Source organism: Eptesicus fuscus, chromosome 15 (assembly GCF_027574615.1).
Source record: "Eptesicus fuscus isolate TK198812 chromosome 15, DD_ASM_mEF_20220401, whole genome shotgun sequence".
NCBI lineage: Eukaryota > Metazoa > Chordata > Mammalia > Chiroptera > Vespertilionidae > Eptesicus > Eptesicus fuscus.
The window spans coordinates 22,323,011-22,345,621 of record NC_072487.1 but is presented as its reverse complement, the minus strand read 5'-3'; the positions used below and the strand labels follow the sequence as shown (position 1 = coordinate 22,345,621).

Genomic DNA, 22,611 nt, shown 5'->3' with positions numbered 1-22,611 from the left:
ACAGGTCAGCTACTGTCTGAGGCCACCCAGCAGGAGCTACAGCAAGAACTACAGTTTTCTCCTCTTTGCTTGGGGTTTGGAGGTTTTGGAGCTGTCTGACCAGAGCTGCAGTTTGCTAGGTTAAGCTGCAATAGGGCAGGCCATTCATATGCAAAAGCCGCTGCTTGGAGCTTGGGTGGGTTTGTAGGTCATGTGGGGTGGGGTCTCAGGGAGTCACTAGGCTAGGGCATGGCAAACAGCGATGGCTGCCAGTCAGCCGTCTCTGTGTCTCCGACTGCATCCCCGCATCCCGTGCCCCAGCGCAGTAAACAATTATTCCTGCGCGCAGCTCTGCAAGCAAGCCACCCTAACTTTCCGACCCGATGGCAGACAGTCCGGCTTCTCCCCGTAGGAGTTTGGGTCCCCCGCGTCTCCCCATAAACTGGATTTCAGAGTAATCAGGAGCTTGTCTCCCTTCGGATTGAAAAAAGCAACACCCGCCGCCAGCCCAGTTTGCGTGCCTCCGTACCTCAGCTTTTCAGTGCTTGTGCACATCTCAATGCTCTTTTCTCTTTCCTTCTAGTTGTAGGACTTCCACTCAGCCAGCTTTCCCTTGATTCTGGGTGGTAGACGTTTTGTCTTTTAGTTGTAGTTTTGAAATTGTTGTGTGAGGCAGCAATTTAGGTGTTTACCTATGCCGCCTTCTTGGTTCCTCCCCAACACACATTTTTAAAAGTTACAGTCATTCTCCTCTTCTGAAAAGTATGGGTGGCGAACTCTACTGTGCAGTTGGGTGGGAGGTGGGGAGTCTTAGTTTTCAGGGCCTTTTGAATGGAGAAGCTCTGGTGGCCGCTAGGATGGATGGTCAATGTCAGGAGAGAGAAAATCAAAATGCTTCATGCCAAGTAAGAATTTCTTAAAGCTGATAAATATCTGAGTGTAGGTGGGTTTATAAAATGTTATGTTTTCCTTGAAAACAAAAATGTTACAAGAGGAATGACTATCTGTTGGGATCATTTGTTTCTTAAAAATGTTAGTATCTGAACTCTGGTCATATTGTCACCTGTTGTGTCTTTGGTCACACATGTGCTAAAACGTATCCTAGTTTTATTAAAATTCTAGATTCTTCAAAAGCAAGTCTTCTGCCTCTGAATAAATTGAAGCATTTTAAAATATTGGAGTATAGGACATTATTGTTGTTGTTTTTAAAGAGAATGATAACTTCATAAAAGGTTACATAGCAAGATATGGTTAATACATATAAAGAAATTTAAAAATATAAAACAAGTCATATAATTTCTGTTTTAAGAAGTCATGTATTGAAAGGTTCTGCACAAAAATAGGAGAACATGCTTGATCTGGAATATTCAGAGGAGGTTTTGTGAAGAAAATAATAATCCCTGAAAGTAGCTGGGATTTAGGAAGGATAAAGGAAAGGTAGGGCTTTCATGGGGCAGAGATGTACCAGTTATTTATGGCTGTGTAAGAAATTACTCCAAAACATAATGACTTCACACCACAATGATTCATTTTAGAGGAGGAGGAAGAAGAAGAGGAGGAGGAGAAGAGCACACACTGTATGTCATCATGACTCTTCACCTTTTTACTCAGATCCCCTCTTAGATAGAGACAGTGACCATTAATTTTATGTGTCAACATAGCTGAGCAATGCTGCCCAGTTGTTTGTTCACACACCTGTCAAGATGTTGCTGTGGAGATAATTGTTTAGATGTGATTACATTTCTATCAGTAGACTGTGAATAAGGCGAATTACCCCCTAGAATGTGGGTGGGCCTCATCCAATCAGTTGAAGGCCTTAAGAGAAAAGACTGATGTCTCTTAAAGCGGAAGAAAGTTTGCCTCCAGGTTTGCCTTTGCACTCAAGGAATGTCTATCCTGCTGGCCTGCCCGGCAGATTTTGGATGTGTCAGACCCTGCAATTGTGGAGCCAATTCCTGAAAATAAATCTCTCTCTCTCTCTCTCTCTCTCTCTCTCTCTCTCTATATATATATATATATATATATATATATATATATATACACATAGATATAGATATAGATATATAGATATTGATATATAGATATAGATATATCCTATTGGTTCTGTTTCTTTGGAGAATCCTGATTAGTACAGAGACTAAAGAGCAAGGGGAAATTATGACTATTTTGCATAATCAGAAGGTATCCTGAAGTAAGAGACAGATATATATTTTTTGCTGTGGCTGGAAGTGTGTGGAGCAGGGTGAACTACATCTAAGAAGAGCAGATCCAAGACTTTGAGAGCCAGACATACTTGATGTGTTTTGGCTAAAAAAAGAAAAACACATTATGCCCTCCAGAATCATCATCACAGTCAACACAAATGTGGCAGGACCGGGCCCAGAAAGGATACTGCTGTTGGATCAGGAAGAATTGAGCTTTTTATGTGTTTCAACAAATTACTTAACTTCTAAACCTCTCAACATCTATACAATAGAGAGAACAAATCATCTCAGATGATTTTTATGAGAATTAAATCAGATATGTAAATGTTCAAAAATTGCAGCTGCTGCAAATATTATCCTCACCGTTATTACTCGTGTAATTATGATGTGGCCTTGTAAGTTTTCATATGTTTAGTTGAAAACCCTTAAAGTTACAGTAGGTTACATGGATCAGTAAGCATGATCATAACAGTGTAGTTAAACATTGTAACAGTAGTTACAAGATACTGAGAAACAAATATGTCTCAGGCAACATGCTAGTGCCTTGAATACCTAATCTTATTTAATTCTCACCATAATCCTGTAAGGCATATTTTTTTTCAAAGTAGAATCGGAAGAGTTCAAGAACGCTCTCAAGGTCACACAGCTAATAAATGGCAAAGCAGAAATCTCAACCCAGGTGTGTCTGACTTCAAAGCCTGTATTTTTTTGGTTCCTTTCTGTATTACTGCCACTGACTAGAGGTCAGTCATTACCCGTACGCAGGGACCACATTCGTTTTGTTCATATTAATAAGCCTGGTGCCTTGCTTGGTGCCGGGCATCTGTAGACACACAGTACATATTTAAATGAAAGGAGGAAGGAAAGAGGAAATAGTTTTCCTTGAAGTTGTTTTCTACACCTCTCTGACCAGGACCTGTGTGTTTTTCATACTTGCCTTGATGATGAATGAAACAGGTTCATGCCACACTCTTCCATCCACAACAAAGCCTTGGTTGGTCCCATCTGTGGCCACAAAAGTAAAGCAGTCAGTCCAGGCGTCCCTTCCCGAGTGCCTGTAGGCCACCTTCCTGCTGTCTACATCCTGCTGAGTGAAATTGTGTTGAAGCAGCACGGTCCCCCGCAGGTAGAGCTGGCCATGCTGTGGGAGCCGGGCCAAAAGGAAGGTAAGGTTCTCCACTGGAGTGTCAGGGTCGGTCAGCTGGAGGAGGTCAGCGGAAAGCAGGCCTGTGGCCCCTTCGGCCAGTCTCAGCCCCCTGTTCTTGGTCACCACGGGCAAGGCTCTGTCCACGGCTTCCAGTATGATCTCAAACACCCCATGCCTGGTCTGCAGTCCATTGCTGACAATGAATCTGGCAAAGAGAGGCAAGGCAGCCTTCAGCATGGATTCTTGTGTCACCATCTACTGGAATGAAATGATAACAACACACACCTTTACTAAAGGATATGTCGTGTTGGGACTCAAATGAAAAATCAAGGGCAGGTCTTTCAGAGGACACCGTTCTATTAAATAAGTCACTAGGTTAACACACAAATTGCCCATTCCACATCCAAAAGTGTTTCCTCACTAACATCAATGGTAGACTCTTGTGGTGAAGCAGGCAAATGCTGCCAGTGATATTTCTCAGGCTTAGTGTGATTCTTTGCCCCAAATAGGAATGTCACATCCAATTAGACCCATTGCATGAGCTTGCAGAGAACTCATTTTATATATTTATACTTTTTCAATTGTGTTTTCTTTGTGGGAATTTAATAAGCTAAACTTTTAAGACTAACAATTGGAGGCCAATCAAGTGCTGAGTAGGCTGAGTTTGGCTAATTCACTGTATTTGTATAGGACAGGTCACCTAAATGAGCCATGTAATCATGCCTAACTCATCTCTCTTTCTAGGCCTCATTTCCTCTCTTCTGCAAAATGAAAGATTGACCAAATGATCGCTAAGTACCATCCAATTCTAAAATATCATGTGATGCTCTAATCCCTTACTTTTTCTTGTGCATCTACATTTGCCCCTTACACGGTATGTGGGAAGTTATGGTAGACAAGGATTATTTCCCTGCTTTAAAGAAATGAAAATCATAGCAGAAAGATGATAAGGCAGGTAGGAGACAGAGCTGGGACTAGAACCCAGGTCTTTGGATCCCATACCTTCTGCTCTTACATAGTTATTAATAAACTAGAGGCCCAGTGCATGAAATTCGTGCACGGGGGGGGCGGGGGGGACAGGTGGTCCCTCAGCCCAGCCTGCACCCTCTCTAATCTGGGACATCCCTCTCACAATCTGGGACCACTGGCTTCTAACTGTTCACCTGCCTGCCTGCTTGATCGCCCCTAACGCCCCCCCCCCCCCCCACCGACCTGGTCGCCCCTAACTGCCCCCCCTGCTCGCCTGGTCACCCCTTACTGCCCCCCGCCCCCTGCTGGCCTGGTTGCCCCTTACTGCCCCCCCACTGCTAGCCTGGTCGCCCCTTACTGCCCCCACCTGCTGGCCTGGTTGCCCCTCACTTCCCCCACCTTGCTGGCCTCATCGCTCCCAACTGCCCCCCCTGCCAGCCTGCTGCTCAGTCGTTTGGTCGCCCCTCACTAACCCCCCTGCCTGCCTGGTCACCCCCCGCAGCCTGCTTATTCAGTCATTTGGTCATCCCTCACTAACCCCCCTGCCGGCCTGGTCGCCCCACACAGCCTGCTGCTCAGTCATTTGGTCATCCCTCACTAATCCCCCTGCCGGCCTAGTCGCCCCATGCAGTCTGTTCAGTCGCCCGTTCAGTTGCGATGGTCGCTTAGGCTTTTTATATATATAGATACTAGTTTAGCAAGCCACTGAGAAAGAGTGGTGTATCTGAGCACCACTGCAGAATTATAAAGAGAAAGCTGAAATGATATAAATTCAAGGTAAGCAAAATCTCTCAATCTTGAGTTTGTGATACCACAATGTGCTTCTGATTATACTGATGACTAAATCGCATTATACCCACCACTGCCAATCTCAAAATAAAACTAATTTAAATGATCTTTAGAAAATTTCAATGTGTAATTTTTATTTTAAGGAAAATTTAGAATATCATTCAATTAAGCAAACAAAATGCACTATTAAAACTCCAAAGTTAGGAAATCACTACTCTCAAAATGAAATTGACAAATTCACCATACCCCAAAAATGTACTTTTCAAAATGATCATAGAGTTGTGTCTATTAGTTTTTCTCCATGTACTATAGTTGCTAGAAATATTCATGGTGGACACACTCTTAAATTTTTACATAAATGTAAAAATCTCTAAATATAATTTCAGCTGAATATAGCAAAATTAGTTTAAATTATATAAGAACTTTATGGAGGCTCATATTTACTTATTTTGGTCAAGTTTATTTTATTTCTTAATTTTTATTGAATTTATTGGGGTGACAGTGGCTAATAAAATTATATAGGTTTCAAGTGTATAATTCTATAACACATCCTCTGTATATTGTACTGTGTGTTCACCACCCAAAGTCAAGTTTTCTTCCATCATTATGTATCCCCCTTTATTCTCTTCTACTTACCCCCACATTTGGAGGTTCTTTTTTTTAACCAGAGAAGAAATGGGGTTTATATATTTTTTTACTAATCTAACAAATTTGACTAACCAGTTCTTTATTCTTTGCAAAAAATGTGTTTTGTCCTTCAAGGTTTGAGGGTTGTTGCCTTGCTTTTGAACATGAAGGAACCTGGAACCAGGTTGTGTGAGCACAAGGAGTAGACCAGCTGGCCCGAGGCAAAGGACTGAGGGAGAAGAGCAGCTGGACGCAAAGTAGAGGAGATGAGTTTGGCTGACCCAGATTTTGCTTTGAAGGCTGAGCTAAAATTTTGAGCTTTTTAATTATCTAGTTGATAAGTCTGCCTACAAGGAAAATAGAGTGGTAGAAAAAGGAATCTATGTCCAAAAAGTTTGAAATGTAAGAGAAATATAACAAATACAGCAAATCTCAACATTTTGCATGCCTAGACTTGTAAAGAATATAGTCTGCTGTGTGTTTTCTTCCTCCACAGCATTATTTTACAGTTTGAATAAGGGTATTAAATTAACTTTAGAATTATAGATTGAACAAAAATCTCCTTGTTGCCTTAAAACAAAACCATCGGCTTTCCTTTACTAAAACTGAACTTTTAATCAATATATTCTAAGCAAATAGGGTAAATTCACAGCTGAATCGTTAAGTGTTAACAAAATTAGTGGGGTTTTTTAAAAGAAAATCGAAGTGCACCCACAAAAATATGTGTCCAACTTTTTACTTATTAGTCACCTTGACAGTGTCAAAGATCAAGTGATGTGCATTTTTAGATATAAAAATCATGGTCTATTTCTCAGGGACAGCTTTTCATGGGGTGATGCCTTTATTCTGTTGTTTTCCTGTTACTTTTTCTCATGTCCTCCCTGGAGCCTGTCATCTGACCAGAGGCAAAACGGGGAGGAGGCTAGGCATTCCTTCAACACTTCCAATTTCCCCATTTCCCACTTACCCCACCCAGAAACTTCCCCGTGACCCTCTTCATGCCTCCCCCCTGACCCTCTTCCACAAATAAAGTGGCCCTCTCTTCCCTACCAGATCCGTGTATCAAAATGTGCTTTTGGGGAGAATTTTCAACCAGCCATTTACAGTTTAGCACAAATTTCAGCCCAGGAATTTTTTTCAGCACATATTTTTGGTATTCGCATTAATTGTGGAATTAAAGACTTGGTGGCCCATTAAAGCATGTCAACTATCCCAGGAGAAGGGAGGGGAAGGCAGGTGGAAGGCAGGTTCAGGAGCCAGGAGGTTGGATGGGAGCTCCGGGCACTGCCAGGGGCTCGACCAGAGGCCGCCAATGTGAGTTTCTGACTCTTGTCTTTTCTCTCTGGAGACTGAACTCCGACCATGCCTGACCAACCGGGTCCACAGAGCTCAGTCTCAGGGTGGCTGCGTTTACCTACGAGCGTGTGACCTGTGTGAGGATGCTGCTGTTGTCCTAGGATCCAAGCCGTCCGTCTCAAACGCCTCCCTGCCTGATCACAGGGGTCTGACCACCTTGGAACTCGGCTGCCTGACATCAGACAGATGGGAGTGAGGGCAAGCAGAGCAGGGACCGCAGAAGAGAAAGAAATATGTTTACTGAGGCCAGTGTTCCCAGCGGGGACACCCAGGCAGCTGTCTGCACTGACCTAAAGCTAATAAGCCAGTGGTGAAAAGGATGCAGTTTCTAAACCTGACTGGCTCCAACCCATCCTTCACTCTCACAAGTGACAATGCAGACTGGGCACAGGCAGGGAAACCCTTCGAGGGGAGAGGCCGGGTGAAGCGCCAAAGCCAGCCTAGCAGGACCTTCGAGTGCAAGGAGGGCAGCGCTGTTCACGTCTGCAAAGGTTAACCAGATGATCTTCCAAACGTCCCCCGCCTGCCCCCCCGCCCCCAAAGAAACCCTCCAGATCCAGCCTCAAGTTGCCAGACAGCGATGCCATGGCTGTGATGGCACCCATTCCCAGACTCGGAAGCCGGTGGTAGCAGGTAGCAGCTCCTTCCGTGGGTCTATTTGGTTTCATTTCTTTTATCGCACTTCCCCGGGAAGAGGCGCAGCCAAGATGACCATTGTTCTCCTGAAATCTGGGGGATGACTCTCAGATTTGTCTGGGCGCCTGCCTGGTCTGATTTCACCATCACCATGGTGCTTTCAAGCTTTCTGCATTTCCTGGCAATAGAGTTGGCTGAAGAATCTGCCATCTGTCATGGCATTTAAAGGATAAAAATGGAATCATAAATAGAGCCAGTTCCTTGGGGGGGGGGGGGGGGGGGGGGGGGGGAGTCCAGCCGGCATGTCAAAATGGAGGACATTAGCATGTTCTTTTCGTGCTCGGCTGCCAGCAGCTGAAGTCAGCTTGCTAATCACTTGGTGTCATCTGTCCTAGAATGTGCTGCCAAATCTTTCTTCCAGGCCAGCAGCACCAAACAATGCTGGGGAAATTTATGATTCGCAAAATATTTCTGCAGAAGGTAAAATCTGATCATTAAACGCCCCCTTTCCCTGCTTAATTAATGCTGCCATACCTTACATTAAAAAGAGAAGGCGGGGGGGGGGGGGGGGGGATCCTCTACCACAGAATTTATCTCTCCTACCCAAGCCAAATTTCTTGCCAGATTTAACAGCAAGCAACATAAATTTAGGTGATTAGATTGGTTGCATATATTTAATTTTTAAAAAGCACCACGATCACACTTTCATTAAAACAGGCTTTCGGCTTTGGTTCAGCGCCACTTGACAAACAACACAGCCGCCCGTGATTGGGTTAGGGAATGACAAGATTAAAACGAGGGTCTGGGGCAGATGCTAGGCTCTTCCATTATAAATATGCAAAAGTGCTGGCCGAACCTCAAAAACGACACGTTGAGGAGGTTCCTTTCCACGAGTGAAGATTCTCCACAAGTTATGGGTACCGTGAGGTCTCATGGAAAGAACTCTCCAAAATGAGATCTCGGCCCAAATGCAGCTCTGATTCTGGTATTTCAGTTTAGGTGGCTTCTTTGCCTGTTGGACCCTCAGTTTTCTCAGGCATAAAATGGGTATAAACCGTCTCTCTCGAGGTGGAGGTGGAGGGAAATGATATACAGAAAAGGATCTAGCACACTGCCTGATGCATTGCAGGTGTAAAGCAATACTCTCTTTCCCAGGAGTCACTGAAAGGATTGGACTCAACCAATGCGTTCAACCTCTGTTGTTTATTTTCCCCCTATAGACCTGTTGCCTACTCTTGAGTCATTTAAACATCACCTTCATAATTTTGGCCATTTTCCTGTATTACCTGTACTCTCATTACTTAATACTTTGCTTCATATCAACTCACGTTTTTACTTCAATAAATGTACTTAAAACCACCATAAATACTACAAAAACCATCATAAATACTACAAAATACATATAAGAAAAATACTGCTTTTAATTCTAGCTAGCTATTGTTGCCCAATGGCTTGGAGCCTGAGGCTTGTACTCTCTGTGAAAAAGGGAGAACAGTCAATATTGAAAAGCTGTTCGGGACATGAGCACAGGCCTGAGACGTCCTTCGGGCAACCATCGGAAGCACGGAGAACACTGAAGGGAACAGTAAGGCAGTGGCTTCTCACTCTTGAGTCCCTGCCTCCTGGGCCGTCCTGACTCATGTTGCATCTTTATATCACTCACTTTGGGCAACAGGGCCACCGTCTTTTTGCTAAAAGAAAACCTTGCTCAGAAGAAGTCCAGTGTGGCCCTCAAAGCTCTAACAAAACAAAACAAAGCTCTATTAGTAGGTTGGGGTGAGGGCCCTGGGCCCACCAATTCAGCCCCTTGATTTTCTGTCTCTGGGAACCCTGAGGTGTCTTCTGTATATCCCCAGAACTCTTCAGAACGCACTTAGAACAAGGGCCTGGGCCAGGCCAGGGATGGCTGGTCCTGACTGCATCCGTCTCACACAGATTCCTTACACAGGACTTACCAAAGCCGCCTCTGCTCGGAGGCCCAAGAATTGGTATTTTTATAAATCTCCCGGGTAATTTCTAGATCCTCAAGATCTAGAGGATCTTGAGGATCTAGAAATTTAGAGATTCTTGGGATAAATGATTTCTAAAGTGCCCTCTAGTAAGGCTTTCTATGGATGTGAACCAGGTAAGTTTTTAAGTATCACCAAATGTGGAGATTTTGTTTTCCATTCTTAGTTCATCACCACCATCTGATTAATACCTAATGTTCATTTATTCACTGGCTTCTTCAGCAGGATCACTGGCTTCTCCAACAAAGTGAGTGATGTCTTCCGTAGACTCTCTGGTGGGTACTGACTGGGAGGAATGGGAATAGATGAGAGCAAAAGCAAAAAATTAAAAGCCCTGAATCTGATATGCATGGATTAAGCCAAGAAGCAACCACTGTCCAGTAGTTAATGGGGAAAAAAGAACAATGTAACTTCTTTCCTCCCTTAATATTGTGTTTGGTGTTGTAAAGATAGGCGGGGAAAAGGTGCAAGGAAAGAATATAATAAAAAATGGTAATAAAACAACAGTAGTAATAATAGCAGCTTGTACTTATTTTGTTCTTCTTATGTGCCACATACTGTTTTGATTTTTAAAAATATATATATTTTTATTGATTTCAGAGAGGAAGGGAGAAAGAGAGAGAGATAGGAACATCAATGATGAGAGAGAATCATTGATTGGCTGCCTCCTGCACTTCCCATACTGGGGATTGAACCCATAACTGGAGCATATGCCCTGACCTGAAATCGAACCATGACCTCCAGGTTTATTGGTCAATGTTCAACCACTGACCCACACCAGCCGAGCGACACATACTATTGTAAGTACTTTGTATGTATCAGCTCATTTAAACCTTCCAACAACCACGGAGGCAGGTACTATGAGCATCACTCTTTTGCACAAAAGAAGAAACAGGAGCACAGGGGGAAGTGTGGCTTGATGAGGGCCAGTGGAGGCAGTAAGTACAAGTAAACGGACCGAGTAATGGAGGCAGCAATTGACCTTAAGCCTGTGCCTCAACAATTACACTGCATCACTTCTTGAGCAAAAGAACCAGCGTGAAAAAGAATCCCTACATCTCATGTTTTATTTAGTTGATGACTAGCAACATTCAAGCACTGAATTGGTTATGAAGATATTGATTAATCAAATGATTATCAAATGATTATCTGCTTGTTAAGGACATTTGTCAAGAGAAGAAAAAAAAAGTTATTCGTTTAAACTTCCTTGAATTTTTCTGTTTAACTATTAAACTATCCAAATCTTGATTCTTAATTCTAAAAAAGCAAGCAAAAATCATCTTGACAGTCATTTAAACCATGGTTATCATAGCAAACCTATTGAATTTAGATGGATAAAAAATGTATGATAGAGTGTGGTATTTGAACCTGGGTGTATTGGTACACTTTACAACTTATGGGGAACTATTGAGTAATATAGGAGTATGCTGCATTTATGTTATTTGATGGCACTCCTTTGAACGCTGTATTCTGTCTGACATGGTGAAAGTTATTCAGAATCCCTGCAGGTATGACAGATGAACCAATGCTCTCGGGGCCTCCTTCTTAATTGGTAAAACTCGGGGTTGGATATATACCATGATTCCCCCAAAGGCTAGTCCAGGATTTCTTGGTTCTTATCCTAGCCCTGAAGACCTGCATTTCTCTCAAGGACATTGACTTTGCCAGCTCTGAGAGCAGCCAGATGATGGGCCCTCTAGAGTTTCTCCTGCTCTATGTGACTGGAAGCAGATTTCAGTATTTTAAATGAATGTAGACTTTCAACTAATGTAGTTTCCTTACCTTTCCACCAGATTGTTATTCATTTCAATGATTTAATTGATGCACAATCCTTGGACAGGTGCACAGCCCCCCATCATAACATTGTTTCTATGGGGAAATATGATCCACTACATGACAATATGATTTATGATATGGTTACCCAAACACATTGTGTCACAGGCAGTATCTGCTTATGCCAAATGTTTACTAGTAAATACCTTTCCCTCATATAGAAAAACAGCCTCAAAAAAGTGGTAAGTTCCTTTTCTATGTCTCCCTTTAGATGGCATCCTCATGTCTCTACATCCCCCCTCATAGAACAGCTTGCATTGAAATCTGCTTATGTGTTTATTTTTAAACAAGCCCTCATTTCTTGCCTTCTGCTGTCATTTTAATTGTGCACCTTCACCTTTATACAACTAGGTAGTAGAAGAACACAGATATACCAGCGCTGGAGAAGGATTCATTTTCCCTTCCTTTAATCTTTCTAAGCATTAATTCAGGGGAGGGGTTCTTTTTAAAAATATATATTTTTTATTGATTTCAGAGAGGAAGGGAGAGGGGGAGAGAGAGATAGAAACATCAATAATGAGAGAATCATTGATCAGCTGCCTCCTGCACAACCCACACTAGGGATCGAGCCTGCAACCCGAGCATGTGCCCTGACTGGGAATTGAACCTTGACTTCCTGGTTCATAGGTTAACGCTCAACCACTGAGCCAGGCCAGCTGGGCCAGGGAAGGAGTTCTGAAACATTTAGGGGCTCACCTGAATGTGTCACTGTGGACAGGTGCCTTCCTCCGATGCACGTAGCAGACTGCCTGTCCTACTATGTCCATTTGGCTGAAAGTCGTAATGGGGACTCCAGGGTAGTGGACATACTCCACCCGGCCATATCGCGGTGGGGAGGTGATGACGTAGAGCAGTTCCTCAGGCTTGTCTGTTCCATCCACAGCCAGGAGAGTGCTGGTCGTCAGGAAACCTCTGTCCCCTTGAGGCACCACAAGTGGCTTTGCAAGGATGACAATATCACCTACAGGGCAGAAGAGGTTGTGGTCAAGAACCCGATTTAAAAATCAAATAAAACGTCCAAGGTCAAAAAAACAACAACAACAAAGGCCAAACTGTGCAGAAATCAAAACTAACATGAGGTAGAAAGGTTTCTGTAACTATGATTAATGAAAGAATTAGGCAAAAGCTATGAGTAGATATTACACAGAAGAGGAAACACATATGGCCAATAAAAATACAAATAGATGCTCAATCTCAATAATCGAAATACAAATCAAGATCACAATAAATTGCCAACTCATAATCAACTGGTTAGAAAAACGTAGAAGTCTGATGATGTGAAGTGTTGAAAAGGATGTCGATCAAGATAATCTTTCCGATGATTCTGGTAGAATACATTGGTACACAATTTGGCATTATTCTGTAAAGAGTTGAATATCACGTACGCCTTGACCCAGAGATTCCACCCCAGCTGTGTACTGGCGAGAAGCACCCAGGAGGCACGTACCGGAAAGGTCACCGCGGCACTAATTGAAAACGCTGGCAACAACCCAAATGCCTTTTTAAAAAGTGAATATCATATAAACAAACTGTGGTCTATTCACACAACCGAATCTTACACAACGGCAAAATGGATGAACTACAGCTCCCTGCAATCACACAGATAGATGTAGCTTACTAACATTGATTAGTTTCGTGAGCAAGTCCCAGAAAACCATATACAATAGTGAGAGAAAAATTAACACAAAAGTCAGGATGGAGGATGGGAAGTGGTAGATGTTGGTTAGTGTTCATACTTCATTCCCTGAGTTGAATGGTGGTTGCATAGGGGTTTATTATATATTTTTAGAAGAACATATGAATGAATGAGTGAAGCAGAGTGGGTCACACATGGACACTGATACAGAGTTTCACAAATTAAGGATTATAATCCAGTTTTGTTCATTAAAAAATATGATCATACCTAAAATACAGAGCTTCCACTCTGTGCCAGGCACAGGCCTCGGGGCTCTGACATCTTCACACCTCATTTATAACCTGCCGTATTTCCCAGGTTATAAATGAGGAGGATACTAAGGCATAGAAATGCTAACTCATTAATTATTACACAATTAATAAAAGGTGGAGCTAAAGTCTGTACTCGAGCCATCTGACTCAAGAGGACAAATTAAAACTCTTTATTATTTTGTTTCCTCTCTTCAATATATAGGGATTTCTTATACTTCAACACTAAATGGGTGAATAGCCAAAAGGAAATGTGAGTGAAGTAAATGCCAAACCAATTCTAATTTTAAATATATAAATGTCAATAAAACTTTTAAAATATATTCTGTCCCATGATGAACTAAAAAGTAAAAATAAAACAGCAAGCAGATATAACTTTTGCCCAGTGCTTCTCATGAGGGGTGATTCTGTCCCCCGGGGGACATCTGGCAATGTCTGGAGACATTTTTGGTCATAATTTTGGCCACTGTGAAAATCAGAAGACAAAGCACACCTGGAGGGCCTCATGTTATTTATATAATAGCTCCCAAATGAAAATAACCCAAGTGCTCAATATTATGGTTATGATTTAGTCTAACAATTCAGTGTAGTTTCAAATAGAGATGAACCTATGAATATCAACCTATGAGCCAGAAGGTCATGGTTCAATTTCCGGTTGGGGCACATGCCTGGGTTGTGGGCATTGCCCAGTAGGGGGCGTGCAGGAGGCAACATATCAATGATTCTCCCTCATCATTGATATTTCTATTTCTCTCTCCCTCTCCCTTCCTCTCTGAAATCCATGAAAACATATATTTTTTTAAAGAAACAAAGAGAATAAATTCTGACAATGTAAACAGGTTAATGTATTCACAAGTCCTTTTAGAAAATAATCACATGTCAGCTGAGGCAGACTGGTTTCCTTTTCTTTTTGGGCAACTGGTTTCCATTGCTCAGCCTCCCTTAGCATAGAAAGTAATTGCAGTTCAGCCACTGGGATACAAGAAGACAGGTACCTGCCTCCAAGCTTCACCCATGAAATGTTCTCATTTTCCTCCTTATCTCACTTTTGGAGTGACTCCAAGGCCTTCAGAGATGAAGAATCCTAGCTAGGAAAAAATCCCCAGATGGCTGTGTGGAACATAGCCCTACTCCACCCCACCCCGCTCCGCAGAAATGTATGGTGTGAAGGCAATGAGAAGACTTCTGTCCTAACACATTAGTTGTCTGCCCTGATATATTACTTGTGTTATATATATTTATGATGAACAAGTCTTACTTTTGCAGAGAGAAACATCTAGCTTATCTGAGAGTCACTTATTAGACATCTTGAAGGAATATACATTGAGAAACAAATAAATAAAATATATTATTATACAGCTCAAAATAAACATCTCACAATCAATCAAACTAACTTGAATTTTTTTTTAAAAGATTCAGGAGAACTGTAATTTTACCATGCACATGAAGTAAGATTTTACTACACTTAAGCATCTGATTTAGCTCTGAGGTTCCTGGCAGCCAAGGCAAAAAAATAAGATAAAATAAAAAATCTATCTATATATATAAAAGCCTAAGTGACCATTCGACTGGTAGCTATGGCACACAATGACCACTAGGGGGCAGATGCTCCAACCAGTAGGTTAGGTTGCTGCTGGGGCCCTGTCAGCCCCAAATCTGGTTCACCTGCACCCTGGACCCAGAGAGGAGGGAGGAGGGAGCCCAATTCCTCGTGGAATCGGCCGTGGGTTAGCTTGCTGCTGGGGCCCTGTCAGCCCTGAATCTGGTTCACCTGCACCAGATTCCCTTTCAGTGTGCAATAGAATCCATGCCCTGGGCCACTAGTAAAAAATAAATAAAAAAGGAAATATTCAGTCAATCAAGCATGTATTGAGGTTCTAAGACTATGCTTGGTCCTGGGAATATATAGATCCTAGACTATATACATATGAATGAAATATGATCCTTACCCTCCTCACCTAATCTCTAAGCAGAAGTATGGGGTAGTGACATTGGGTTTCAAGGGCTTACACTCTCTCTTGCTCATTCTCTCCCTTCCTTTGAAATTCATGTTCAAGTAATAATTCACTTTCTGAAGATAAAATACATTGATTTAGCAATTTTTTCCTTAAAGCAAAACACCCTGATCATTAAAGTAGGGTATGCAGCCATGTTGTGGATGAGTCTAGATATCCAAAAGGCTTTTTGTAAATACTAAAAAATAACAAATATATTGGCTACTGTCATGAACCTCCGAAATCTCAGGCAAAGTAGGTGAGGGGCCAAAGGATTGAATCATAAATGATGGAATTTCAGATGTAAAGAATGAAAGGAAAAGAAAAGAAAGAAGGGAAGGAAAGGAGGGAGGGAAAACTTGGAGTGCTTATAACAACTCACTTTTGGTTATAAAACTTGATCCCAGTAAATCTGGGTAGAAATGCTTTTACCTTTTCCCATATCACTGATGGTGATCTGACAGTCAAATGCAGGTGACCTGTTGTCGCCATCCCAGAGGTAGAAGATGAAGCTGTCTTGGTTTTGGGAATCCATCGCCCCAGTGTGTGTGTATCTCAGCAAGTTCAGGTCCACCTCCTCCTGAGTGCATTTCATGCCAGGGTGGAGAGGGACCCAGTCCCTCCCTATCTGAAAGGTGCCAGAATTAGTCAGCTGCCCATTGCTTTCTTTTTCCAAGCTGTGTTAGTGAACATTTTTTATATTCCCTGAAAACCTCCAATATAAATGATAGTTCAGAGAAACTCCAGTTCAATTTTTTACCACTTACCTTAGTTTTTCCTTTCAAAGAGATATACTAAAGCAATTTAAGACTTTGGGGGGAAAACAGTGTCAGCCAAAGGGTTTTTTACACAGTTGTGGGTTTTTTTTTGTGGCAATTCAACAGCAATGCTACTTGCGAGGTATTTATCATAAGCAATCATAGCTGATTAAATATTCCAATTAATGAGAGCAGGTGGGTAATTGAGCTACTGGAATTGATTCTTTAAATATTAAATGTGTTTCACCTGGGGTTTTCTGTTTCTTTAGTTCATATCATTGTACAACTAATAAAAACGATATTATCAAACTGGTTTGTTATATGGGTGAAGAAGATAAAACAAAAAGAGAATGGATGTACTTATTTGTTATACATTTTACAGCCTTGCTAAAGCCAAAGGAAAAATATCAAGCTCTCTATTACTATCTGCACTTATACCCTGAGGAGTCAGCAAAAACATGTAACTGCAAAATATCAGAATTGTTTTAAAACAAGTCATTATTAGTTATGCATATATTATGTACAGAATTCAGTTCTGAAATTGTGGTATTTTCAATTAAAAGAGGCTCTTATGTTTGGGGGAGTTGACAACTGAGAGTATTAGAAAATATTATAATAAATCTGTATGTGATTAATAATTCCCTCAAAACACATAGCTTTCCCCAAGAATAAGCCATAAAAGTCATTTGACATAATTCAAGAAAAATACTATCTTAAAAATTTACTTTATGATATTATCTTGTGCTTTTTCTGCCTGGTTTAAGAGACTTAAACAGAAATTTAGATCACTTTTTTCTTGACACATTATTCCTCAGATTCCCAGTTCCTGCAAAACCGCTTTGTCCTCCTCTCCTCTCATTGTTTTACCACTTCTCTTTTTGTCATTCTTTTGGTAAAGTGTCCTCTTTTTAATATGTTTGCCCAACTGATATTTGTACACAGCTATGTTCTGTTCCAGTGCTCACAGGGTAAAAATTAATTACATTTGATAATTAAGCTCACTGTTTCTATCATAAGATCTATTTGCAAATTTAATGATTAAAAACAGAATCTCTTTCAGGGTTTAAACTGGACAGCCTACAATTGTATTTAACCTTTTCCTTTGTAATCTTTTCTCAGGAAGTAAGTACAGAAAATGATACCTTTTGCTCTCTCATCTCCATCTAGTTCCTCACTGGCACTCCGGAATGTGAGCTTTGACTTGACAAAGTCATTTGCAAACCACCAAAGAGGAAGAAGACTCAAGGTGGGTAAACTAAGGGAGGGCAACAAGAAAACAAAACCTGGAGAAATTCCAGGAGGCCTAGAGTCCGGGTCCCTGGTTCTGGAGAGACTTGGAGAACCCCTAAAGAGCTGGGAGAGAATTATGTGGCGCCATGCTGGGAACCCGGACCCATCTGGATTTCCACGTATCCAAAAACACTTCAGTTCCCAAGCCACCCAAATGTGTGAGCTCTCACTGCATTTCTGCTTCATTACTCTCTGAAATGAATTAAGGACACAGCTGTACCTCAATTTAAATCAGCGATTGCTCTTCACTTTGATTCTCTATAGTACCTACAATCGAAGACGATCAAGCTGTTCCACACAGAATGAATCCTTGCTGCCTCTGGAGGAGTGTCTACATGGCATTAAAAGTTAAGCATTCAGTCAGATAATCACACTGGGGATGGATGGTGGTTGTTATTGCTCGCCGTAATCCACCATTCAAATAAGCAGCTGATGGATTACCCAAGTGACCTTTGCAAGTGTCTGATCTGTAATTTGTGTTGGGCATCAGGCACATTGTTTGAATCATTTGTTAAAAACTATCTTTTCTCCATTGTATTGACTCTGCTCCTTTGTCAAAGATCAGTTGGCTACGTGTGTGTGTGTGTGTGTGTGTGTGTGTGTGTGTGTGTGTGTGTGAAAGATCTCTATCCTGTTTCATTGATCTATTTGTCTGTTCTTTCACCAAACCCACACTGTCTGGATTACAGCAGCTTTATAGCAAGTCTGAAGGTCAGATAGTATCAGTCCTTCAATTTTGTTCTCTTTCGATGTTGTTTTCCTTGTGCATTTTGCCTCTCCATATAAACTCTAAAATCAGTTTATTGATAGTCACAACAATTGCTCTAAGAAACAAAATTTATTTTAAAAACTTTTAAAAAAATCTGGTGGGAATGAAGATACTTTAAAGATTCTCATCAGAAACTCGATAACTAGCTTTACCCCAGCAACTCGCTCTGCCTCCCCCCAAATTTAGGTACAATCTCAGTAAAGAGGGAGCAATGAAGAACCTTAATATTGGTTGAATTTACCCCTAATTCAGTAAGAAAATTTAGAATAGTGTGAGTTATCCCCAAACTAGGAAAATTAAATGTTCTACTTCTGGATAAAATATGGCTATTAGAGAATAAATTCAGTTATAGAAATCTGTGTATTGAGAAAATTTATATCAGCTATACTTATTTTGAAAAATAAAGGTAAAAGGGCCACTAACCTTAAGCTGAAGTTGCCCATTTTGGGGAAGCCTGTCAAATAGATAGTAAATCTTCTCCCTGGGAGTGTCTCCATCTGTGGCTGAAAGAACAGCACTAGAAATAACACGAGTTTCACCCATATTCATTGTAATTTCAGCCTTCCTGTAAAAAGAAATGTGTCTGGCTTGATATGAAAATAGAAGGTATTGCTTTAGCAGGGGACACTCATAATGACTATTACAGTTTCCAACAACTAGGAAATAATATTCAATATCCAAATTATTGAAAATGACGAGTCAGTCTCATACAACAGGCTCTCATTTCACTTTACACATAGAAATCCTAACAGACAATTAGTCAGCAACAACGAATATGCTATGAGGCAATTATATACATCTCATTGTTTACATATATAGAACTTTACAAGTTTATGCTGTAACTTATTTTATAAAATTATTTTGTTTCTAATACTGTTTTTCATACAACATCAGCTCCATGAAGTAAGTGGTTCAGGTATTATTACTCTAATTTTCCAGACAGAAACTTACAGAGATTAGACACTCACAGGGGTCCTTTGATAATGGTTTACGATATGCCATTAGGAGTTTGGTGATATTTGGGTAATCGGTGGACCTCTACATTCCTCTCTGTCTCCATGGTAATATATGTGAAAGGATTTACTACGGTGTCTGTCACATAGCTAGTGTTCTCTTCACAGAGAAGTAGAGAGGAAAGTTTACCTTAGTCTGAATTACTCTGAAAGAGACCCCAGGACAAGAACTTTGCAGGTAATTTCTTTGGGAAGTGCTTTCAGGAACAGGAGATAGAGCAAGGAGTGAGACAAGGAAGGAGGAAGCAGCAACAAAGGGTGTTTTTACTGCTGTGGGGCTCAGTGCTGCCGGGATCCTTTGAAGAAACATGTGGAATATGCCTCAAATTGTGCTTTGCAGGCGAGGAGGCTGGGATATTTATCTATCCACTGTCTCCCACAGGGCAAAGGCTGACCCGAGTGTCTCCGCTGTGCCTGAACACCAGCTGGATGGGCCACTGCTGCTTCAGAGAAAGCCCTGAGGCAGAGAAGGGAGCAGACAGTGTGGGCACGAGGGGTGGGCGCTGACAGTGTGCACAGCACGTTCCACCACCACCACAGCCGCAGTCAGAGGTGGGCTGTGGGGACGTGGCCCAGGCAACCAACAGCGTCTGCTATAGCATCCACAAGGAATGTCAAAGAAACCGTGTCAAATGCCCTAACAGGTCCAGTAAGATGAGACGAGCCAATAGATTTGGTAGGAATCAAGGGAACAGCTTTACCTAACCAGTTTGGCTCAGTGGATAGAGCGTCGGCCTGCGGACTGAAAGGTCCCAGGTTTGATTCTGGTCAAGGGCATGTACCTTGGTTGCAGGCACATCCCCAAGTAGGGGGTGTGCAGGAGGCAGCTGATCGATGTTTCTCTCTCATCGATGTTTCTAACTCTCTGTCCCTCTCCCTTCCTCTCTGTAAAAAAATCAATAATAATAAATATATATATATATATATATATATATATTTTATTTATTTATTTATTTAAAGGGAACAGCTTTAATAAAGCGGTTGAGGATGGAGACAGTGGGCAGAAATGGAGGAAGTGAACACAATCTATTCTTTCTTTTATTTTTATCTTTATTGTTAAAAGTATTACATATGTCCCCTTTTTTCCCATTGATCTCTTCTAGCCTTTACCCGTCCCCTGCCCCAGGCCTTCACACTATTGTCTGTGTCCATGAGTTATGCATATATACATACAAGTTTTTTGGTTAATATCTTCCTGCTCCCCAGTTTGAAATAAATGAGAAACTGGGTCATCTTTGTAGTTTTAGAATGAGGATACCTGCTTGTAATAATAATAACTAACACTTATGAGCTCTCACTATGCACTAGCTCATTTTTTCAAGCAGTTTTACATATTTTAATTCACTTAATCCAAGGGTGGGGAAACTTTTTCTGCCAAGGACCATTTGGATATTTATAACATCATCCGAGGGCCATACAAAATTATCAACTTAAAAATTAGCCTGCTGTATTTGGTCAAACATTTAGTTAACTCACCCCTAATGCCTTGGCAGGAACAGACCCAATGATCTTGCGATCCTTATATGGCCCACAGGCCACAGGTTCCCCACCCCTGATTTAATCCTTGCAACAACCCTATGAAGAGGATATGTTATTATCCCCATTTACAAAGAGGTTGACAAAGCGGTAGAGAGAGGTTAAGTAACATGTTCAAGGTTGTGTTCAAGGTCACACCACCAGTACTAGTAAGTGGCTGAACCAAGGCAATCTGGCTCCAGAATTTGCTCTCTCAACCACTAACTCTATCCCTATGTTTTGTTAGAAGAAGGAATAAAAAGGGAGAGATTGGATATACAGGAGAAAAAATATTATGGAGCACATTCTGGGAGGAGGCAAGAGGTGATATGCCCAAGGACACAGATGGAAGGAAGAAAAGTGGGAATATAACTTCCCCACCACAGGACAGGAGGGAAGAAGAAAGGAAAGAGAAAGGAGGGATTTTGAAGCAGGGTCAGAAGAGATCTGGTGATTCTGTAGGTGAAGCTATCCCAGGAAGTTTAATAGCAAGACTGTAGCAAGAAATAGTGAGACAGAATTAAGTGAGTGTCTTATTAATTTTACCTGTCTGGTCTCAATTTTCTTAGTACGGATAATATCTACTCCCCCCCCATTTTGGTGTTTTTAAGGAAATAATATATGTGAAAGAATCAAACACACTATCACACAGTAAGCACTTAAGAAACGCCAGTTTTCACCTCTTTCAGAAAGGAGGTTTTATACTGCAATATCTTTCATATTTTCTTTTTTGTAAATCATATCAAGTGATACCAATCCAACACTCTAGCTAGAGAAGAAGTTTCTGTTGGGTACTCTTAGTCAAACTGATGTCTGAGATGCAACCCTCCAAAATACTGTCATCAGTATTTCCCATAATGCCTTTCAAGGGCCTTGCTGGTGGCCCCTATGAGAATAGCAGGAAAGTTTGCAGGGACTTCTCTGAGGCCCTCTTTTCTGCAAAGTGGAGGAGACGTTGGGAGTTTACACACTTTCACAAAGTTGTTCACTTCCTGATAAAAATTTGGACTGTCTACTCAATGCATCTCAGAGCACCATCGACTATAGAGATGAAGTTGGTCAAAGGGCAGACACTTCTCTATACCCAGCACTGGAAACAAACGTCTAAACTTGTCCACTTCTGTACAGTTGCCAATAATAAGAGAAATGGCTGGAGCTATCCTATATAATAAAAGAGTAATATGCAAATCAACCGAACAGTGGAACAACCAGTCACTATGACACACACTGATCACCAGGGGGAAGATGCAGGAGCTGCCCCCTGGTGGTCAGTGCACTCCCACAGGGGGAGCACCGCTTAGCTAGAAGCCCAGAAGCCAGGCTCACGGCTGGCAAGTGCAGCGGTGGTGTTGGGAGCCTCTCCTGCCTCCATGACAGCACTAAGGATGTCTGACTGCCTGCTTAGGCCCACACCCCCCAGGGAGTGGGCCTAAGCTGTCAGTTGGACATCCCCGACTCCCAGACTGCAAGAGAGCACAGGCTGGGCTGAGGGACCACACCCCCCCCCCACGACCACCCAGTGCATTAATTCTCGTGCACCGGGCCTCTAGTAGAAATATAACTGATAAAGATTATATCCTATGATCACACTCTGATCAACTACAGAGGGAGATACTGAGAAAGTCTGCAATTAATAATATCAGCCCAGAATTTTTAAAGAACTATTATTTTGACATCAGGTGGCAAGGGATATTAATTCATATGGAGCATGGTAGAGGACTGGTGGATAAGGAAATACCAAATGATAGAAGTGACATTGGTATATCTCCCTCAGCCACT

At 41.7% G+C, this 22,611-nt stretch overlaps 1 protein-coding gene across 2 annotated transcripts in view; it reads right to left on the bottom strand.

The window, feature by feature from the left end:
- Positions 1 to 22,611, bottom strand: part of FREM1 (FRAS1 related extracellular matrix 1) — a 125,119-nt gene that overhangs the window by 42,411 nt on the left and 60,097 nt on the right. Inside the window, exons 21-24 of one of the 2 annotated variants that reach the window (XM_054727281.1) lie at positions 18,728 to 18,869; positions 15,920 to 16,115; positions 12,246 to 12,510; positions 3,121 to 3,535 (exon numbers count right to left, since the gene is read on the bottom strand). In XM_054727281.1, coding sequence (XP_054583256.1) covers positions 3,121 to 3,535; positions 12,246 to 12,510; positions 15,920 to 16,115; positions 18,728 to 18,869 — 1,018 coding nt within the window. Of the gene's footprint in view, positions 1 to 3,120; positions 3,586 to 12,245; positions 12,511 to 15,919; positions 16,116 to 18,727; positions 18,870 to 22,611 lie in introns of those variants that run through there. The other variant, XM_054727282.1, reaches the window with a different exon arrangement.